Source organism: Nannospalax galili, unplaced genomic scaffold, assembly GCF_000622305.1.
Source record: "Nannospalax galili isolate Female #2095 unplaced genomic scaffold, S.galili_v1.0 scaffold185, whole genome shotgun sequence".
NCBI classification, from domain to species: domain Eukaryota; kingdom Metazoa; phylum Chordata; class Mammalia; order Rodentia; family Spalacidae; genus Nannospalax; species Nannospalax galili.
In genome coordinates this window covers 738,349-759,877 of record NW_008355474.1, presented here as the reverse complement: position 1 = coordinate 759,877, position 21,529 = coordinate 738,349, and the positions used below count along the sequence as shown (strand labels likewise).

At 46.6% G+C, this 21,529-nt stretch overlaps 1 protein-coding gene and 1 pseudogene across 4 annotated transcripts in view; both read right to left on the bottom strand.

Moving 5' to 3' along the window:
* Positions 1-6,476: 6,476 nt before the first annotated feature.
* On the bottom strand, positions 6,477-6,871 carry LOC108491754 (annotated as a pseudogene).
* A 2,513-nt stretch (positions 6,872-9,384) lies between these two features.
* Blm (BLM RecQ like helicase) overlaps positions 9,385-21,529 on the bottom strand; it is a 113,485-nt gene continuing 101,340 nt past the window's right edge. For 3 of the 4 annotated variants that reach the window (XM_008852772.3, XM_029555976.1, XM_029555978.1), the window contains 5 exons: positions 20,705-20,904; positions 19,562-19,754; positions 15,736-15,858; positions 13,739-13,940; positions 9,385-10,299 (listed from right to left, as the gene is read on the bottom strand). In XM_008852772.3, the coding sequence (XP_008850994.1) occupies positions 10,122-10,299; positions 13,739-13,940; positions 15,736-15,858; positions 19,562-19,754; positions 20,705-20,904 (896 nt within the window). In that variant the 3' untranslated portion in view covers positions 9,385-10,121. The remainder of the gene's footprint in view (positions 10,300-13,738; positions 13,941-15,735; positions 15,859-19,561; positions 19,755-20,704; positions 20,905-21,529) is intronic. The other variant, XM_029555977.1, reaches the window with a different exon arrangement.

Genomic DNA, 21,529 nt, shown 5'->3' with positions numbered 1-21,529 from the left:
CCGCCTGCCTCTGCCTCCTGAGTGCTGGGATTAAAGGCGTGCACCACCACGCCCAGCTCTTCTTTATTTTTTAGTTTATTATTTTATTTTTGACACAGGGTCTTACTATGTAGCACCAGCTGACCTGGAACTTGCTAGGTAGACCAAGCTGGCCTCAATCTTAAAGATTCACCTGCCTCTACCTCCCAAGTACTGGAATTAAAAGAATGTGCTTCAGGACCAGTTTATTCTTAAAAAGTTTAGGTGGGCTGGAGAGATGACTCAGTGATTAAGAGCACTGGCTGCTCTTGCAGAGAACCTGGGTTCTGTTCCCAGCATGCTGATTGTGGCTCACAATCATCTGTAACTCCAGTTCCAGGAGACCTGGCACACTCTTTTGTTCTTTCTAGGCACAAGGCATTTCTATAGTGCACATACATACATACATGCAGGCAAAATACTCTTCATATACATTAAAAAAAAAAAACAGGCCGGGAGTAGTGGCACACGCCTTTAATCCCAGCACTCAGGAGGCAGAGGCAGGCGGATCTCTGTGAGTTCGAGGCCAGCCTGGTCTACATATTGAGTACCAGGTCAGCTGGGGCTACAGGGAGACCCTGTCTCAAAAAGACCAAAAAAAGATTAGGAACTGGGGAAATAGGGTGAAGTGTTTATTGGCAAGCATAAGGACCTCAGTTCCAATCCCCAGAACCACATAGAGCTGGACACAGTCATGGACATCTGTAGTCCCAGTGTACCTATGGTGAGATGGGGGCAGAGACAGGATCTCTGGAAGCTCTCAGGTCAGCTGCCTGAGACACTCTCTCAAACAAAGTGGGAGCTGAGGACCAACACATGCGTGTGTGAACTGATCTACACACACACGGTAAGCCAGATATAGTGGCACATGTCTGTGATCTCAGCACTCAGGAGGCTGAGGCAGGAGGATTGCTATGAATTTTCAGCCAGGCTGGACTTCATAGTGAGTAACCACGTCAGCCAAACCCAGGCCTGACATGATCTAAGCACGAGCTTCACCCCAGCTTTGTGTTTTGGGATTTGGCTGTTGGAGAATCTTCTTCATAGAGTCCAGTGACCCTGTGCTGAAGGGCTGGGCTCTGGAATGGGCCTCTTCTCTCTAATTTCGGGTTGTTTGCCATTTTTCCTCTTAATTCATTGCTCTTTTGAGTTCCTTCCCCCTGCCATCCTGTGCCTTCCAGACAGAGGCAACAGCTCTATGGGGTCCTCAGCGCACCCCACCCCTGCACGTTTTCTTTGGGTGTCCCTTCTTGCCATCTAGTTGCTATTCTTAGCAGCTTTGCTCTGCCCTGAGGAACTGGTTTCCAGGAAGTGGCCTGTGGTCCCTTTGCTCAGCCCACACCCTCATGTGATTCCCTTCCCTGGTGCGCCACTTGAGGTATGGCTCTCGTGCAAGTACTTGTCTTCTTGCTCCTGTTAGCCAACCTTTCCAGACACTTGTTCTGACACTGGTACCTGCCTGTCTGGCCCTCAGGACAATTTCAAAAGCTGGGCATAGTGGCTCATGGTTATGATTCCCAGTATGGTGAGGCTGAGGCCGGAATCTGCAGTTTGAGGCCAGCCTGAACTACATAGTGAGACCCTGCCCCAACCTCCTTCTGTTGTCCCCGCAAAAGGAGTTTTGAGAAGCAGGAGACTTCTGGTCTGCTTTTTGGTAGCCTGCATGCAGAGCTGGGCTTGGCTTGGCTAAGGCATCCCTGGCAGGGACCACAGGTTTCCTTCCCTCATCCTTTAAATGCCCTGTGTCCAGGATGGTTCTGCCCACCCAAGACTGTGTTCACTCCCAACCAAAGCTGCCCTATGCCCTAGAGATGGGCTCTGGAGGCATTTCAACAGAGGTTGGGCTGCCTTCTTGGTTTGTGGGCTCATTGTCCCTGAAATTTGTCATGGTTGCCCTTTTTGTCAGATATGGGCAGAAGTCCCCTTAGTCTGTGCCTTCCCTGGGCCTGCTGTTTCAGTCTGAACTCCTCCCGCAGCCTCTTCTAAAAGCAGGTCCCCAAGCTTGACTTCCCTTCCTCAGACTGTGCTCTAAGGGTCTGGGTGGAACCTTGCCTACCCAGGTGATGTGGGTGTGCAGGCCTGGGCTGAGGACTGCTGACTCACACCCAGGCCATTTGCTTTCTAGTGAAAGACAAGACACACAGAGGAAACAGTTATGGGCTTCTTCTGGGAGACTTTGGTTGTGAGCTTTACCTGTGGGCCAGATCAGGAGGCCCATAGCCAATGCCAATCCTCCCAGAGGCAAGTGACTCCTCCTCCCCACCCCTTGCTCATTCCCTGCTGCTCCCAGCTGGGGGCTTGGTGGGGACCTTGGGCAGCTGGGTGAGCGGTCCAGGTGAGCGAGCAGCATGGAGAAAGTGTGCAGTCTGGGGCGTAGCTGGACAGGGGGTTGGTTCTGGCCTTTTCTGGGAGGGCCTCAAATCTGCCTAGAGCAGAAGTTTGGACAATGAGAGGGTGACCGAACTGGACAGGGTGGTTTGGTCAAGGTGTCCTGGGTGTCAGCCCTTGGCTCTGCTCTCACTCTGTCCTATCTAGAGGTCACACGATGCAGCTTGTCTCGTGACATGAGGTGGCCCTGCAGATTCTGCCTACCCTTTGTGTCTTTCATGGCCCAGGTGGCTCCGTGGTCACAGCTCTGAAAGAGGGAAGAAAGGAACCTTGAGCCCCCAGCTGTGGGTGACAAGGCATGTGACGGTGAGAAGGTAGCCAACGGGAAGCCCAGTGATGGTGACACAGTGGAGCTTGAAAGAGATCCACCCTCAGGTAACAAATATCATACTGAAACTTGAGAGGAAACGGGAAGGGAATCTCTGTTCACCCCAAAGCTGTAATTTCATTTCTCTTTGGGCCATTTCTCTGCTAAATTTCCCCTCCTCTTTTTGCACCCCATCTCCATCCTCCAGGACACTGTGTATTGCTGTCTCAGCCTTCTTTGCACAGCACTTGCCAAACGAAGGTGCTGATAGCCACTGTGAACAGAGACATGACCTTGGGTCAAGCTTTCACAGAGCTGCTCTGGAATCACATTTAGACACGAAAGCCTGGTGTGTGTGTGTGTGTGTGTGTGTGTGTGTGTGTGTGTGTGTGTGGTGATGGTGGTCTCTGTGACCTTGACTTTGATGGTCCATCAGACCCAGAAACTCATAGGAGGAAGTGCAAGTCTGCTTTACACAAAGGGGAAGCCAGCCTTGAAGGCATTGGTCACAAGCCAGGGCCTTTAGGCTCTTCAGTGTGGCATGGGGGGGCGAGGAGGGGGGGTAAGTGGTCACCACTTCCTTTGGGATACTATTTGCAAGTAAGGAAGTCGAGCTCAGAGAGGCAGAGGGACAGATAACGAGAGCTGGACTCTGCCGGCCCACCACATCTTGCTGTGCATGTCTGAGTTGTAAGAACAGTGCATGAGCCTCCTCCCCTGCCCTGCTGCCCCACGGCCCTATCATTTGCCTTCCCAGTCTTTGGTGAGGCAGGTCCTTCACCCTGCCTCTCCTGGGCTTATCTACGCAGCAGGCTCTGGACAGCTCCCAACTAGCTAACATTCTAATATACCATTGTTCTGGGCCTCACTCCTGATAAGCTTAGCATTTTTTGTTTCCTGCTGTGTGGAGGACCTGGCTCTCAGGGAAGGGGCAGCTTCCATCTTTGTCCCAGCATAGTGGCTTCAGACAGGAGTGGCTATGGTAGGTAGCCATGCTTCTCCGAAGCATGGTCTCTTAACCTGTTGGGGGTACTGACCCCTTTGACAGCTGTGGTCCCTCCCCCATAAATTTGCTGGCACACAAATAATACGCTTTAGAGTTGGTGCACCTCTGACACCCATCACTGGATCTTCTGGGGGGTCCTTACTGGATGGTAACCTTCAATATTACTGGGTGCTATCTACCTGTTCTGCCAACCTCCAGAACTCTAGAATCTGGGTGCTTATTTTGGGTACCTGGATGTGGCCATGCCTGAGAGAGGCATTTACTTATTTTTGGTGCTGGAGAAAGCTTAGAACCTCATGTAGGCTAAGCATATACTCCAGCATTGAGCTATACCTCAAGGCTTGTTTCACAGCAATTTCTTTTTGGGCCTTTTTGAGACAGGGCTGCCCTATAGTCCCAGCTGGCCTGGAAATCATTATGTAGACCAGGATGGCCTTGAACTCACAAAGATCTGCCTGCCTCTGCCTCCACCACACCCGGCAATTCCACAGCAATTTCATAAAGATGGAGATAGCTGAGCCACTGGGTGAGAGTGACTTCCAGTTTATTTGCCAGTCAACTTTTATACAGCAGACAGCATACATAGCATGGGTCTATGTGCTATGCTGTAATGATGGTTCAAGTTCAGCAAGTGCCCAGCACTGTACCAACAACTGAGCTCACATTATCTTGTCAGACCTCAGAACAATCTCTACCACAGGGCTATGCTGTTCTGATCTGAGGCACAGATAAATTAAACAGCTTACTCAAGGTCACACAGTATGTGGCAAAAGTGGCCTTTAACCCTAAGAAATTTGAGACTAGAGCCATTTTCTTCCTAAAAAAATTGTAGGGGAGGTTGGGCTGCCTCCTGTTGAGACCTGTCTGTTCCTAGCCTCGCTGGGTAGATCCTGTTGGGTCCTAAGCAGAGAGCTCTAAGCAAATACTGCAATTCTCATTTGTAGAAAGCCTCTGTCTCCCATTGGTGCCTAAGGCGCCTGTCCAGGAGTCCTCAGCAGACCGTATCACGAACAGCATTGCCTGGGCCAGCAGAGAGACAGCTCTGCTCCTGGGTGGATCTAGGTGGGGATGTGCCCTCATTTGACCTCACAGGCTGGCAAGGCCTGGGAAATGTCAACTCACACTTGCTGCCACAGTTTTCAAGGAGTTTCCTTTGCCTCCAGTACACTCTACAAAGTGCATGCTGGGAGTGGTGTTTTTGCTCCTCGTGGCCAAGTCTCTTTAAGATGTACTTGGAGGGACTTGGGAGATCATAAACAGCCACAATGGAAAAGAAAGCTTTTTTTGTTTTTATTTTGAGATGGTCTCACTCTGTAGCACAGGATGGTCTGGAACTCCTTACATAGTCCAGATTGGCTTGGAACTCATGGGAAACCTGTCTCAGCTTCTCAAGTGTTGGGATTACAAGTGAGAGGGAGCTACCATGCCTGGTGAATGTTTTTTTTTTTTGGTCTTTTTGAGACAGGGTCTCCCTGTAGCCCCAGCTGTCCTGGAACTCACTATGTAGAACAGGCTGGCTTCGAACTCACAAAGATCCACCTGCCTCTGCCTCCCAAGTGCTGGGATTAAAGGCGTGTGCCACCACACTTGGTGAATGTCTTCTTTTTATAACTGTGAAATCAAGGATGAAAGTAGAGGTGGGGATCCAGGTGTCACAGTGTGCACCTGTAGTCCCAGGGCTTGGGAGACTGAGGCAGGGGGATCATTTGAGCCCACGGGCTGGAGACCAGCCTGGGTTATACAGAGAGGAGAATGCCTTGGCCAAGTTTACAAAGCTAAATTTCTAAATACTTACCCATATTTGCTGAGGGCTCACCTCTGCCCTTTCTTCAGCCTACAACTGTAGCAACAGACCAGGAAGTCTGTAAGAAATGCAGACCCTCTGACCCTCATAGACTGCCGAATCAGCTGTTACAGCAGTGGACTCACTGTTCCCAACTGCTGCCTTCCCTGCTGGGATTGGAAGCTCTGTGCAGGTGGCATCCAATGACAAGGTTTGCACTCCTATCCTCTCCATGCCTCACAGAGCTTTCCTTACATGTAGATAATCTGCAGGTGTATGGGATAGAAAAGGGAGCTGGAAGCAGATGCTGGGGATTGTACAAATCTAAGTATGTGATAAACGATACAATAAATGGGGGAACTTGGCTAACTAGTCGAGGTCCTCTGGGATGAACTCCTTGCCCTGAGTAGATCTCAGCCTAGGAGCCATCAGAGCATCATCCTGGCACCTTCCTGTTGGTCCCCAAACTAAACTGCAGTGTATACATCTGGCTGGATTCAGGGACCCAGGCCCAGGTCCCACATGGGGGGTGGGGGTGGGTGGGATGCCTCACCCTCTCTGGGACTGTGTGAACTCAAGTTCTGGCTTTGTGTCCTGTCTCCTGTTATCCTGATCATCGCCAAAGCAGCATGAATGGCCACCATAATCACTTCTTTTTCTTTGAGACAGAGCCTCACTATATAGCCCAGGTTGGACTCAAATTCCCTATTCCCCACCTCAGGCTTCCCAGTGTAGGGGTTATAGGCATGTTACCCTCCCAGGTATGAGTAATGCTTAAAAACCATTTAATTTCAGTCACTTAAAAACTTGTGTGTAGGAACCAGAGATGTGGCTCAGTGGTTAATGAGCATTGGCTGCTCTTGCAGAGGACCCTTCTGCTTCTCAAGTAAGTGCTGGAATTAAAGTATGCCACCATGCCTGGCTGGACACTGAGGCTTTTTTTTTTTCACTTTTATAACTTTGACTCTCAGCAGTTAGTTCTCATCCACATTGAGAGTCTGTAGATTTTTGAATGTGGTATCAGGGACATAGGTTACCAAAGTATACAGCTTGTTTGGAAAACCCTCATCCTCATTATGTTTTCTGGACCAACGAACACGGATACGATATGGAACATTGCTTATTCCTTTGGCCCAGACAGCTTTGTTGAGCCCAGCATCAACGTGCACATCTGAAGTACCCATCTCCATCACGGCAAATTTCTGGATTTGCATGCCTGAGGGGCACATTTCTTGAAGCCCACTCCATAGATGTGTTTGTGAATGTTGATGGTGTGTTCCCAGGTCACCACCTCGTTGATGGCAGAACGACCCTTCTTCCCACCACCCTTCTTTGCGGGAGTCATTTCACCCGGCCAGAGTTGGAAAGCTACACTGAGGATCTTGTTCCCTCTCTCCATGCCTGTCAACAGGGGACAACTAGCTGAGGAACCGGGAGGTATAGAGGAGAGAATGTGTTCTGGAAATTGAAACTTGCAAGGACTGGGGTTGGGGGCTGGTCCCCACTATTTTGGTTTGCTCTGCACAGCTGCAGAAATTGGGCCCTTGGCTCAGAGCACCCAGGACCTGAGAGCTCTGCAACCACAGCACCATGAGAGGCCCAGCCAGGGTGTGGACCCTGCTGTGTACTGGCCTGTCTCTTTGAACCCCAGCTGGGAGGCCACTAGGGACTGTGGTGGCTGAGCAAGAGGTTGTCAGAGCTCTGTGGGGTTTCTGCCCAGGCTCCCACATTGCACCCCCAGGCCATGATTTCTCTGTCTAGAGACCTCAGCCAGAGTGGGAGCAGCACTGGGAGGCCTATGGCAGTCCCTGGCAGTTGTGGAGCTGGGGGAAGAGCCAGGCCTGGGCTTCTGGAGCCTTCTAAGGATAGGGTGGGCCGGGTGGCTCAGAGCAGCTCCAGGCTGCTGTGGGAGGTGGAGGCACAGCAGTTTCTCAAGAGCAGGGGCCCTGGGCCACAGCCCCCACTTCCTCTTGTGGGGAAAAGCTGCAGCTCGGCTATGCTGGTCGATTCTGCAGGCTGCCTGTCCCTGGGGCCTGCTGAACAGGTCAGAGCAGGTGGCCCCTGAGGCTTTGGAAAAATGGGGCTGGGAGAGGATGTGGGATTGTCTAGGGAAAGGACAGAGATTCTTGAGCACACAGACCTGGATTGCATATAATTTATTGTCTTAACTGACACTTTTGAGAATGAAAGGGAGCTGTGTTAATTACATGGGGACAACAGATGCAAACTGGGACTCTCCAGGCAAATGGAGACCATGCTACCCTACTTACCACATTTCCTAGCTGTGTGGGTTTTGGCAAGTTACATAACCTTTCCGAATTCTGCTTTCTACATAGAACAAGGATATTATGATGTGCTGCTTCCCAGGGCTGATGGAGGGTGAGTGGACTGCATTACTGAACTCCTGGGCTGCTTTGGCAGAGTCTCCATGCTCCTGTTCCTCTTGAGGTCATTGAGGGTCACTTGTCTCTGAGGTGAGCAAGGGCTCACCTAACAGCTCTCGGGAATATGAGGGCCTCATGGGAATATGCACAAGACAGAGAGGTCGCGGGGTGCTGGTAGAAATGGGGGAGACCTTCTGAGGCTCTCCTGTACCTAGGGGAGGGGGAAGGTCCCAGGGTGGACCTTTCCTGGTTGACCTGTTTCCTGCCTTCCCCAGGTGGTCCTGTGCAGAGCATCCCCATCAGGGCCTAGCCTAGAGCAGCTATCCTGTCACCTGTTTGCCTACCTGCTTCTTCCCTCTGGGGTTGCCCATACAGAAGGGGCATTTCCTGGGCTATCTGGTCAGACTGGAGGCCAGGTTGGAATGTACTTTCTCTGCCTGCTCCTGGGCCTGGAGAAAGAGCCTATTCCAACCTAGACTTTTTTTTTTTTTCCTGAGATTAACGTGAAGCCTGGATCACATTTGTCCAGGATCTAACAAGTGGCAGAGGCTGGGTGAGCTGCATTGTCCTTTTTTGTTTTTGAGACAGTCTCCCCGAAGCCTCCACTGGCCTTGATCTCACATGCCTCCATCTCCTGAATGCTGGAATTAAAGGCATGCACCACCCACGCCCGTTTTTTTTTTTTGAAATGGGGTCTCATGTGGCCCATGATGGGGATGAATTCACTACATAGCTGAGGATGACCTTAAACTCCTATCTTCCTGGCCTGGTGCAGATTCCCTTGAGATACAAAAGGCAGCAGCAGTCCAACTGGATGGGCCCTTGCTGCCAACTCAGGGAATTCTGGGGTTTTGTTGGACCCACAGCTCTCCAGGTACCCCTGGCTACTTGGTCTTCCATTCCCTCTTCATCCTTAACTAGGATCACTGCTTGCCAGTTCTATTAAGCAAACAGCCCACAGCCAGCTCATCTGGCCAGTTTCTCCAGTAAACAGAGTTGAAGGCCCCAGGTGGCAGTTGAGGTAGCAGGAAGTAGGTAACCTCTCAGTGTAGGTATGCCCACCCAGTCCTGATAGACAGTGGCCTGTAGTCAAAGGTAACACCTCTGGCACAGGCAGTGCTTCTAGTTCCCTCCTCCTGAGTGAAGTCAAGGGGTGAGACATCACACAAAGTACAAACAGAGGGGACACCAATATTTAATATATTCTTGCTAACGAAACCTATCTGGCTATTTTCATCCAGTATGGACAAGTTTTTTGTTTTAGTTTTAAAAGATCATGTCTCAGTGGTTAAGAACACTGGTTGTTCTTGCAGAAGACCCAGGTTCGAATCCCAGCACCCACATGGCAGCTAACAACTGTCCGTAACTCCAGTCCCAGAGGATCCGACAGTTTCTTCTGACCTCTGCAGGCATTGCATGACATGGATGCACTTATCTACATGCAGGCAATACATGTATACACATAAAATAAAAATTAAAAAAAAAAAAAAAAAAGAAAGAAAAAGATCATGCCTCTGTTTCCCAGGCTGACCCTGAACTCCTGGGCCAGTGGAGTCAGTGGGATCATTAGCTTTATGACAGCATCTCCAGCTTGATGGACAATTCAACAGGCAAAAGAATGGCACCTCTGGGAGCTGGAGAGATGGCTCAGCAGTTAAGAACACTGGCTGTTCTTGCAGAAGACCCGGATTTGAATCTCAGCACCCACATGGCATCTAACAACGGTCTGTTAACTCCAGTTCCAGGGGATCTGACAGCCTCTGAGATAAGCCTATCCACGCAGCCTTTTTTCTGTTGTCTCCTGTGCTTTTTCTTAATGATTTATAAGTATTCTTTGTATAGTATGAAGACTGTTATATAATATCTTCTCTTCTATTTTTTGTCATTTGTCTTTTGCTTTTGTTGAGGCTGCCTCTTGTAAGAGCTCTGCAGGTTCACAGTGGCCTGTGTTCCTTTTCTTCTGGCTTCAGGGTTTCATATTACACTCTGGAGTAGATGTTTCAGCGCTGCTTCCGATGTGCCAGAAACAATGGCCACCGCACATGCAATGGCAGCAAAACATGCTACTCAAATGAAAGTGTTTATTTAAAAATAAGAACTATCAATCCAAGCACACATTTAAATATTAATAGATAGGAGTAAAAATCTCAAATGGTGTAACAAGATTAACAGCTTTATAGTCACAGATGGTCAGATGGTGACAAACAAGAAGATCTATGTACACTGAGAGGACTGTTAGGAAAACGCATACGCCGGCCTGAGGAACGCTCTATTTATAGGCTTTGGTGGAGCCATAATCCCCAATTTTCTACTGGCTCCCGATGTTGCTTGAGAACCATGTGAGGCTGAGCTGGATCCAATTACACCAGAGGATTTACTTTTAGAAGACATTTTTGTGCACGTGGTAGACCCCCTAAAATGGGACAGAAAAAAGAAAATTAAAACTGTATGAAACCAAGTTAACAGTCCCTGTCTGTTAACGTGCTAGGAGAACAACCGTAATTTTCCTTGGTCTTCTATTTGTCTGCATTTTCTGTCTAGAAACCCTGTGGGGAGGGTGTTTCTTTACCCCTCCACAAATAAAGGATTGTTGCCCACCACACAAAGTTGCCCTGAATTTGGTTTTCTAAATTGTCAAGGATTGCTTCTTAATTGTGTGGCCTGTCACCAACTACAGACCCTCTCTCCCGACACACCTTCCATAGCCTATCGTCAGAATCCTCTGGATCTATTCTGACTAAATAAAGGAAGTGAAACATCTTTTAAAAATAAAAGTTCTCAAATCTCTGGCCACCAGACACCCTAGAATTATTGCACTGGCACAGTCCTGACTGAGCAGCTTTATGGGCAGCTTTATGGGCAGAGCCCTTGTGTGGCTCTCTCTAGTCATACTAGTCTCAGGAAGGCTACAGACATGGCTCCCTGGGGAAGGCTGAGCTGCCTCATGCAGTGGTCTGGCATGTGTCAGGGCCATGCAGCCAGCAGCTCCCCCAGCTATACCCAAAGACGTGCCAGCAATCTCCTCCCACTTGGTGCCTCTTTCAACCAGAGAGACTATATGGTGGCCTGAGCTGAGTTGGGCCTAGGCCTGCACTTCTCTTGCTGACCTGAAGATAAGTGTTCTTCCCCTAATAAAACACAAAGCAAACCATCCTGCCAGCTTGTTTACAATGACAGCAGGTAGCAGCACCCCCACAAGCCTCTCCTGAAGTAGTGCCAGCCCAGTGAGGACCACCATCGATCGGTTCAAGAGCCCAGGGTAGTCAGGGGCCTCCTAGGATCCCAGGCTCTGGGCAATGGCATTCTGGTGGGGCTGGGTAAAGAGTTTTTCAGCATTTGAAACCTTTGCTGGAGGGAAGGCAGTTTCTCTGCAGGTCTGGCAGAGAAGCAGCCTGAAGTTTCCCTATGCTGATTTCCTGCTGAGAAATTAAGCCCTAAGCAAAAACCTGCTGTTTATGTTGATTTACAGAAAGAATCTGCCAACAGCAGCCTCCATTTCAAGGGGCCATCCATTTTCCTCCCACTCAGAAAGCCCAGAACACACCTAGTTCATTGTGTGCCATCCTGGAAATGTGAGGCCCAAGGGTCTGTTGGAGGGAGAGGGGCTCTGGCAAAGAGCCCCAGGCTTTCTTTCACTGCATGGTGGGCAGGTTGGGTGATGGAAACCTCTCAGGGTGGGCTGTGGGAACCAAGAGGACCGGGGCAGATATGAAGAGGTGAGTCTGTTGTGGTGAAAAGTGTTACGAGCTGACTAGTTCCAGCCAGTGAGCATTAAAGGAGAGTTCCTTCTTGAACACAGGCTAATTACAGCTTACCCTGGAAACTGGCACTGGTTTGGGACACTATGAGGTTGTTTTTGTTTGTTTTCTGAGCCAGGGTCTCCTCTAGCCCAGACTGGTCTCATGTCAATATGTAGCCAAGGATTACCTTGAACTCTCATTTTCTGCCTCCCATATCCCAGGTGTTGGGATTGTAGGCATGGCCCATCACTCTGGGCTTAAGTATGAGTTTTACTACTTACTAAATTAGATTCTAGGTGACAGAGCAAGAGCTTCATTCTCACAAACAAATGCTGTGAAAATGAAATAAAGGAGCCAGCAGCAAGGAACAGTATCATGTGGTCTGCTTTCTTCTAACAAGCAAAAGCCAAATGACAGCTCGCCCACATTTTCAAGGAGTGCCCACAGACATGCAGAAGTGAAAGTGCTTGGAGCAGCCCTGGCAGGCCAGCAGCCAATCCCACCTCTGAAACTGACCCGGCTAGGCTGGCCCTTAGGCGAAACCTTCCCACTCAGCCAGGCCAGTTTCCCCATCCTAAACCCGAGGGGTTGAACCAGAACAGAAGCCTTTTAAGGTCTCGTGCTGTTAGTGACTGAGGAAGTATTTCCCAAGGGAGAGCAGTAAATGAAGGAAATGAGAAAATGTCCTCACTGAAGAATATCTGATGGTCACTTGCGCACTAAAAACCACAAAATTAAAGCAACATTTATGAATGCCTTTAATTTCTGTGCTCTGGCAGAGAGATTAGCACATGGAAGAAGTTTGTTTATGGATTTAACAAGAAATGACAATTTGGTAACATCACCTTCCTTTCTCTCACCCGACTCAATCTTGTTTTTTATCACCCAGAAGGAAAAACTGCAAAAGCAAACACAACAGCTTGCAAAAGTTGACTGCAGCCTTGTTTTCCTTTTTCTAAGCAATTCTGTTATAATATGCAGTTATTTGGGGATCACACACTCCACACTGAAGGCATATACACAAGGCAGAAGGTGGAGGGCTCCTGGCAGAGGTTGGGAGAAAGGGGTTGTTGGACATAGTCCAATGACAGAAAGCAAGCTGCCAAGACCTTGCCACCTTGCTCCTCCCTGTGTAGACATGTCCCAGTCCAGAGTCAAGCAGAGGGAAGGGAAGACAAAAGCCACCAAATAGCTTCTAAAGAAGCCTGGCTTGCCTGGCTTTTGCCTTTCCAACTGTGGTCTCTTAGCTACTCTGCCAAGGCTGGGAGGCTGAGTCTTCAGGGCTAAATGGCAGGGAGGTTCTATGGATGATGCTCAGCTGGTAAAATGCTTGCCTACACTGCAGGAAGCCCTGAGTTTGATTCCCATCACTGCATAAACTGGGCGTGGTGGCACTTTGGAGGCAGAGGCATCCTTGGCTATAAAGTCATCCTTGACCTATATAGTCATCCTTGGCTATAAAGTGTGTTTAATGCCAGACTTGGATACATGGGACCCTGTCTTAAAAAAGTAGCAAGGAAGCCTGCAGAATCCTGCAGTCACAGAGGTAGTGTAGCAAGCACTAGCAGACTAAAAAAAAAAAAAAAAAAAAAAAAAAAAAAAAGCCTGGAGAACACCCAGCCCTCTGTTATTTACTCAGTGTGTGGGTTGTATCTTCGGTGGAAAATTACCTTAGGAAGAGCAATTATCCAAAAGCAAACAAACAAAAATTCCAAGGTAGGGTCAAAATTGGCGAAGATTTGTAAACTAAATTATTTTTAAAAAAATCTAAGGCAATGTTTTTATTTTGGATTAGGCCTCAATCATCAGGGCATTAACTAGAGATGATTTAAGAATGGCTAATTTTAGATAGCTGGACGTGGTGATGCACACCTTTAATCCCAGCACTTGGGAGGCAGAGGCAGGTGGATCTCTGTGAGTTTGAGGCCAGCTCCCAGAAAGGGGGGGTTAAAGGGAGACCCTGCATCAAAAAAACCAAAAAAAAAAAAAAAAAAAAGAAAAAAAAAGAAAGGCTAATTTTAATAAATGCTTCAAAGCAAACCAGAGCAGTAATACGCCCTCTGTTTTTTCTTCTCTTACATCCTATGCTATAAAAGACATCAAAGAACATACCCCTTTGCCTTGAAGCCACCGTAACTAGTTCTTCTCCTCTTAGGCCTCTGGGAAACAGGCATTTTCCTTCTCTTTCTTTCATTTCTGGATTGTTTTGCAAAGTAGTGAGAGGACACAGGGGCACCCTCATCAAGCTCGTCCGGCATGCTCCTTCCAGTGCCTCTGCTGCCTGCTAGGTTTATGCCAGGGGAATTGTCCTCAGCTACAAATAGGAAGTGCAGACATTTACAGGTGACTATGTGTTTGCAGGCCAGTACTAGCTGCTCTTGCTGTTTCATGGATTCAACACCTCAGCAAGAACCAAACATTTCTACTGTGAAAAGCTCCAATGTACTCAGTGGCAATTTATTTTTAATGAAAGAAAATAAAAATTCATTACTTAAACATTCGTGATTGTCTTTAACTAAACTGGGATGTCAGTTCAGCTCCTGTTCTGCTTCACATAGCCTGTGTCCATTTTGCTTTGTGCAGTTAGGCCTGGTAAGTGGCATAGAGACTATTGCATAATTGTTAGGCAATTGTATTCATCATTTTAAACATGCTGAAAAAGCAAGTCCAATATAAATAAAGGCAACAAACTATGCTCTACCTCATCTTTAAACAATAGTTTTTTTAAAAAATAAATTCACCAGAAAATTCAAAACCATATTTTATTCTTCACAGACAAAAGCTACTTCTTTGCCTAATTGCTATGATCACTTTATATATGATGCAGGATACAGGCTGTGTGAAAGCTCACATTTGCAGGGGAGAAAGTAGCTGCCATAGTTATTTGCATCAAAGGCACCTCAAAGCCTGAGACCTCCCTAAGGTCACATAATGATCCTGGTTGGTTGGAAGGGCAGGAGGGCATAGAGCTCTGTCTACCCTGCGGTGCCTCATTCTCCTCAGCTGGAAAACAGGTGATAATGAAGATGAGGCCAAGCTCTTGACAGGCCAAGATGGTGGCAGAGGGTGCACATCAAAGTCCACCATGCTGCCAGGATGCTTCTCTTAGCGGCTTTGACTTGTGTCAGCAAAAGTTTCTTCCAAACTAGTTAGTATATGAACCAAATATAACTTCCTCCAAGACATTGTCAAAGATATCCAGGACATGGCTTTTAATGGAATAATTACCGTATAAAGGAATTTATGAAAACCTCACTTTTCAGCACTTGGTTAATGGATGAAAAACACTGTGGATAGACAGCCTGAATGAAATACACTTCCTTCTCACCCAGCTCACCATTTCCATTAGCCTTGATCAGACTCTTCTACTCTAGACCATGAGGGAACTAGGAAACACTGAACTTGGCAGGTCTGCTAGAGGTGATAACTTACTACAGGCATGTTAGTGGAGGGCAGGCTTCTGCCAGTTTCCTACAACAAAGTACTCCTTTGCTCTCAGTTTTCCTTGGCCAATGCCTTCCACAGCCCAGTGCTGGAGCTTGTGATGAGGTGCTGCAGGAAAGACCTAAAGCAGCCTTTGGGAACCTCTGCTAATGACACCCTCACTCGGGTACGCTCTTCCAACAACTAATAATAAGAGCATGCCGATGACATGTTCATTTTCTAAAGCATTTAAGCTGCACTCTTCTATTTTATCTTAAATGTGTGTGTTAAGATTACATATTCCTTCCCCAGAGAAGGACACTGAAGCACAAAGAGGTTGCTAGTGTCCTGCCTAGGATCACACAGTGAGATGGTGGCAGATCTGGGATGGGTCTCAGGGCTTGTGACTTCTTGGGCACTTGCCTTACCAGAACAACAAGGAGTAGGCTCAGAGGTTCCCATTTGCGCTCCATTAACAGGCTTAATAACTGGCTTCCCTGAAGACCTAAACACCAGTGTTCTCTCAGAGTATGGTGCCTGCCACACCATTGGGGGATGCTCTGAGGATTTGAACTTTTCAGTGTGACAAGGTGTAGGAAGTATCAACCACATAATTCTAATTCAGTGAGATATATCACTTAACATTAAATAGGCTTTTAGAAAACATGTTTGGTGGGATACTGAACCTGGCAATGTCCACTCTGAGTATCTCTGCAATACTGGAAGCATTTCTGCACCGTATTTTTCCAGCTTGTCTTCAGTAACACCATCAATCTGAAGCAAAACCTCAGGATCAGAAGATAAAGATTCTGTGTGTGGACATAAAATTAAGAATTTAAATGACCACTCATGGAAAACCCACTGAATTCATGCTCGCTCACTCAGTTCATGTTTGTTACATACCAACTACTGCTGCCTACCAGGCTCATGGGGAATTTTCTTTTTTCTTTTTTAATATGATGGTTATATATTATTCTATTGACAACTAATTTTATGTCTTAAATATTGACAACTAAATGTTTCAATATTGATGCACAATATTCTGATTTTTCCAACATCTTGGCCATTTGATACTATTCTTACACAATGCCTTTGTTGGTACATTGTACTCCGGTGACTTATAGCTTTTTCTTTTTTAAAAATATTTTCTATATTATTATTTATTTTATTTTTTGGTCTTTTTGAGACAGGGTCTCCCTGTAGCCCCAGCTGTCCTGGAACACACTATGTAGACGAGGCTGGCCTTGAACTCACAGAGATTCACCTGCCTCTGCCTCCCAAGTGCTGGGATTAAAGGCGTGCACCACCACACCCGGCCCTTGTTATTTTTATTTTATGTGTCTGAGTGTATTGCCTGCATGTGAGTGAGTGCACCCATGTCATGCAATGCTATGGAGTTGGAGGTCAGAAGAGGGCTTTGGATTCCCTGGAGCTGGAGTTAAGGACGGTTCATAGCCGCCATGTGGGTGCTGGGAATTGAATCCGGGTCCTCTGCAAGAACAGTCAGTGCTCTTAACCGCTGAGCAATCTCTTCAGCCTTTATTATTTTTATTTTATGTGTCTGAGTGTATTGCCTGCGTTTATGTGAGTGCACCCATGTTGCGGAATGCTGGGGAGGTCAGAACAGGGAGTTGGGAATCTAACCCCGGTCCTCTGCAAGAGCAGTCAGTGCTGTTAACTGCTGAACCATCTCTCTAGCCCCATCATGGGGAGTTTTCTAAAAGGCAAAGTTAGGCTGCCAAAGCAGCAGACAGGCCCAGAGGGTAAGAACCTGCCATCCAATTTCAGCAGCAGAGGCATAGACTCCAAGGCAGTGAGTGGGAAACAGCCAAGAGTCTGGGGGACGCAGTGGGTGGGACCTGTGCTGTATGCTCAGACTTTAAGCACACTCAGCTTTTGCCCACTGTCCCACTGCCAAGATTTGTCTAGCTGCAGACTGATGCCCCTGTATTTGTTGAGAACACCCACATTCTGTTTCTAGCTCTGATTCCTTCCCTGCACTGCACTGAAGACTTGCATACCCCACCCCACTGCTGCCACCCCCAGCCCTGGCTTGTGCCTCTTCCCATCAATGGGATGAGACAACAAGTGGGCAGTTTGGAGTCCTCTGCAGAGATGGCACATCCATCTTATGGCTGGAAAAAGCCTGTCATTTAAAGGTCAGTCCTGCTGCTGTATTAGAAAGAGTGGAAATGGGAGCTTAGTGGTCACTGCAGGAGGAAGCAAGTATGGAGCCAGAGGCAGTGCTGGAGATTAAGGAGGGGCTTGAATGTGTTCCAGAGGCCAGGAGTGCTGGCTTTGGGGAGTAAAAGGGTGTTAATCCCCATGTCTCTGACTTGAACAGAGTGGATTTCAGATCCTTTTTAATCTGTGATTTTCACCTCATTCCATGTTCAGAGGAAAGCGATAGACTGTGGGACAGAACAGAAGGTGTATGAAAGGGACTAGTGGGAGACAAAGTGGGAAAGGCAAATGGAAACACAGACACTCGAAAGAAGTTGTATTTTATCTAGAGAGCTGTTGTAGCTTTGGTGGTTCTGGAAAGATTAAAATGTGGACCATACTCATATCTGGAAGTAATGTAGTTAGAAAACTATGTTAACAGTCATTACCATTTTTTGCTGATTCTAATTCACATACTTTTTCAAATAACTAACATTTCTGAAGTCAAGACACATCTTACAACTGCTGCTGGCCAAAACAGCAGCTGTCCTGTGGTTACTACTGTCTGTGCATGTGAGAATTTACAGCCATTAATAATTAATACTGTCAACAGGTCAACAGAGTCACTGTTACTTGTACCTCAGAGTGAGTTTAACTGCATGAAACGCCATCAAAAAGACTATTAGTGGAGTGTGAAGATAGCCCAGCCAGTAAAGTATTGCCACACAACGTGAAAGTCTGAGTTTGGTTGCCAGCATTAATGTTAAAATTGGGCTTAAAGTCTCAGTGCTGGATCTCCCAAGTGGAGACAGGGAGATCCCTGAGGCTTCCTGGGTAGCTAGCCTAGCCTAATCAGCAAGCCCCAGGCAGGTCTTAGTGAGGGACCTTGTTGGGAAAAAAAAAAGGTGCATGGTGCCAGAGGAGAAAATACACTGAGACTTGTGTTCTGGATTCTACACATGCACATACATTCATATGCACATGACCCCCTCCCCAAACACATGTGCATGTACACACAGACTATTAACATCAAAAAAAGTTGTGGATGTAAAAAGGCAGTGAGATGGAGAAATGGGGAGTCAATCTGGCATTAATATTGTCTTTGAGAAATGACCACATTTCATAGTTTCCTTGCAAGCGACACCAAGTACTTTACATGACCTAAAAAAGAAGCTTAGAGTTGAAGAAGCAGTATTACATTTTTGTCACTGAGATGTGCAACCTTCTGTTGACACCTTCTGGTATCATCAAGAAAGCACTCCCATTAGAAGAGAATGGGTAACTCAGAATGGGGCAACATAATGGGGCTGTAGCTCAGTGGTAGAGCTAGTGCTTACCACATGTGGGTTCCCGGGTTAAACTCCCAAAAACCCAAACCCAAAACGGGAATGCCAGTGATGACACAAGGAAAAGCAAAGGCATAGGCAACTGAGTTCCAAAAGTGATTTGATGGTAGGAAAGGAACAGAACAGAGAGGCAATGATTATGAGGTTTTATGAAGGAAGAGCACAAAAGGTAACACAGCAGTCAACTGGGAGAATAACTTATTTTCCAGAGACGTTACTACTAAAATTCTGGGTTGACTATCTCAGCCTATGGAAATAACTCAGATCAGCAAGTATTTCTTAATTAAAGATACAGCAATATCTTTACTTACTTAGATCCAGATTCAAAGGAGCAGAAGACAGTTTCTTTCATAAGTTTAGCTCCTCATTGCAAAGATAGTTGTACAGAAATAGTTCAGCATCACGAGGAAGGCAAACGGCACAAATAATTGACATCTGGCTTTATAGATGGCAATTATTCATATTCTAACATCCAGCTTTACAGCAAAGCATAAATTAAAATTACAGCACATATCTGAAACTGTATATCTTAAAAAAATTTTTTTTGGTCTTTTTGAAACATGGTCTCCCTATAGCCCCAGCTGTCCTGGAACTCACTATTATAGACCAGGCTGACCTTGAACTCACAGAGATCTGCCTGCCTCTGCCACCCAAGTGCTGGGACCACAGGCACCTGGCTTTTATCTGAAATATTTTTACCTCAAGCTGGGTGTGGTGGTGCACGCCTTTAATCCCAGCACTCGGGAGGCAGAGGCAGGCGGATCTCTGTGAGTTCAAGACCAGCCTGGTCTCCATAGCTAATCCAGGCCAGCTGGGGCTACAGGGAGACCCTGTCTCAAAACAAAAAAACAATTTTTTTTTTTGCCTCAAGAAGAGCTTAAATGGGGTCTCTGAGTTTTTAACCCAGAGATTAATAAAGACAAAATGCAAAAAGCCCTTTCATAAGATGGACTTCTGGCCCCTGAATGTGGAACATGAAAGAGCAAGGCGGACAGGCCGTTACCTGCAAGCTTCTTGAGTGTGGCTGTATTAAAGATATTGAAGTAATGCACACCAAAGACTTTCCCCAGTGATTTGCAGACCTCTGTAAGCTCTCCAAGACATTTCTTAACCACCTCTTCCCTCTGAGAGACTTTGGCCACTAAAGTTTTCTGTTTTTTCATACTGCTGGAGTTTTCTGTTTCCATGAAGTCCACCTTAGTGAGAGAGAGAGGTCAGATGAGAGGGCAGAAGCACACTTGTACCCATGGACAGGCTTTTTTCAGTGTTTAAGTGATTTTACTCTTTGGTATTTCTTTAAAAATTGTATTATTTTGTGTGTGTGCGTGCGTGTGTGTGTGTGTGTGTGTGGGCATTTGTGTCACAGTGAATGTGTAGAGGTCAGAGGACAACTCTATGGAGTTAGTTCTTTCCTTCCACCTTTACATGGGTTCTGGGGGTCAAATTCAGGCCAGGAGGCTTGTATGCCAAGTACTTTTACTCACGGTTGACCTTTCTATTTCTTTTTCTTTTCTGCTAAGTAGACGGTAGGGGCCCTGCATTTTCCATCTTTCAGTCTCCAGGGCCTGTGTGTGTTTGCATGCCTGTGTGTAGACAGTTGTGAGCTGCCACGTGGGTATCAGAGCTGAACCTGGGCCCTCTGGAAGAACAGCAAATGTTCGTACCTGCTCAGGGATCTCTCCAACCCGCCAGACAATCTCTTGATAAATGCTATGTACTCATTTAACTAATTTGCATGTATGTGTGTGCCCTTGTGTGTGTGGCAAGACATGTATGTGGAGGTGAGAGGACAACTTTTAGGAGTTGATCCTCTCTCCTTTGACCAGGTAGGTAATGGGGATAGAACTCAGGTCCTGAAGCCTGGCAGCAAGCACCTTAGCCCACTGATCCGCCTTGTCAGTCCATTAATGCTTATTTAATAAACACAGGAAGATTTAGTGACCCAAATATCCATTAAATTAATTCTGACAAATGTCATATTAATTTGGTTCAATTTTAAGATCATTTTCCAATTAAGATCATATGTTCCTCTGAGAAAATATGTATAAATTTAGTATCCAAAAGCTTTGGGAAAGATAACAAACTTTGTCATAAAACATTCTGTCCACTCACTGAGATAGTGAAATACATATTTAAAATACCCTACCTTTAAATGCCCATTTAGCACGGTTTGGGCTTTAGCTCCTAGCATCACATATGCGATTGCTTGGTCATTGGCATTGATATATAAGTCTTCATCTAAAATCTTCTCTAATATCAGCTTTTTAAAAAGTCTTTCAGCATTGTGTCGTGAATAAGCAGATCCCTTTCCAAATATACCCGACTGAATCTTTGCACTTTTACTCCCTAATAAGGCACAAAAAGTTAGATAAGTAAGTACAGGTGCATCATCATTCATATGGAAAAGGCTTAAAAGTCATTCGAGGACATGTTTGGAGAAATAGAAGGGATCATAAACCCCAGAGCACAGACCCTCATTTCTCTATAATGAGTGTACCTGAGTAGAATGCTACGGTTTTTGTGGTTGCGTTTCCTTGTTTCTTTTTTCTCTTGGTGCTGGGGATAGAAGCCAGTGTCTGTATCCGCTGAGTTTGTGCTCTACCGCAATCCCTAACTATTTGTACTTTTTCTCATCTTATAATACACATTAACCAAAAACCACAGCAAAATTAAGCCTGTCATTTCAAAATGATGCATTCACACAGCTTATAAAAAAACCAGAACAATAAATAGTTCATATAAGTGCTAACAGTTTTGCACTACAATGCCTTATTGATAGTTACAAACCCACTTTTTTATTATTTTTATTTTATTTTTTTAAAAATATTTTTTTGCTTGCATGTGTATAAGTGCACCTGTGTCATGCAAAGCCCGAGGAAGTCAAAAGAGGGCATCAAATCCCCTGGAACTAGAGTTATGGATGGTTGTCAGCCACCACGTGGGTGCTGGGAATCGAACCTGGGTCCTCTGC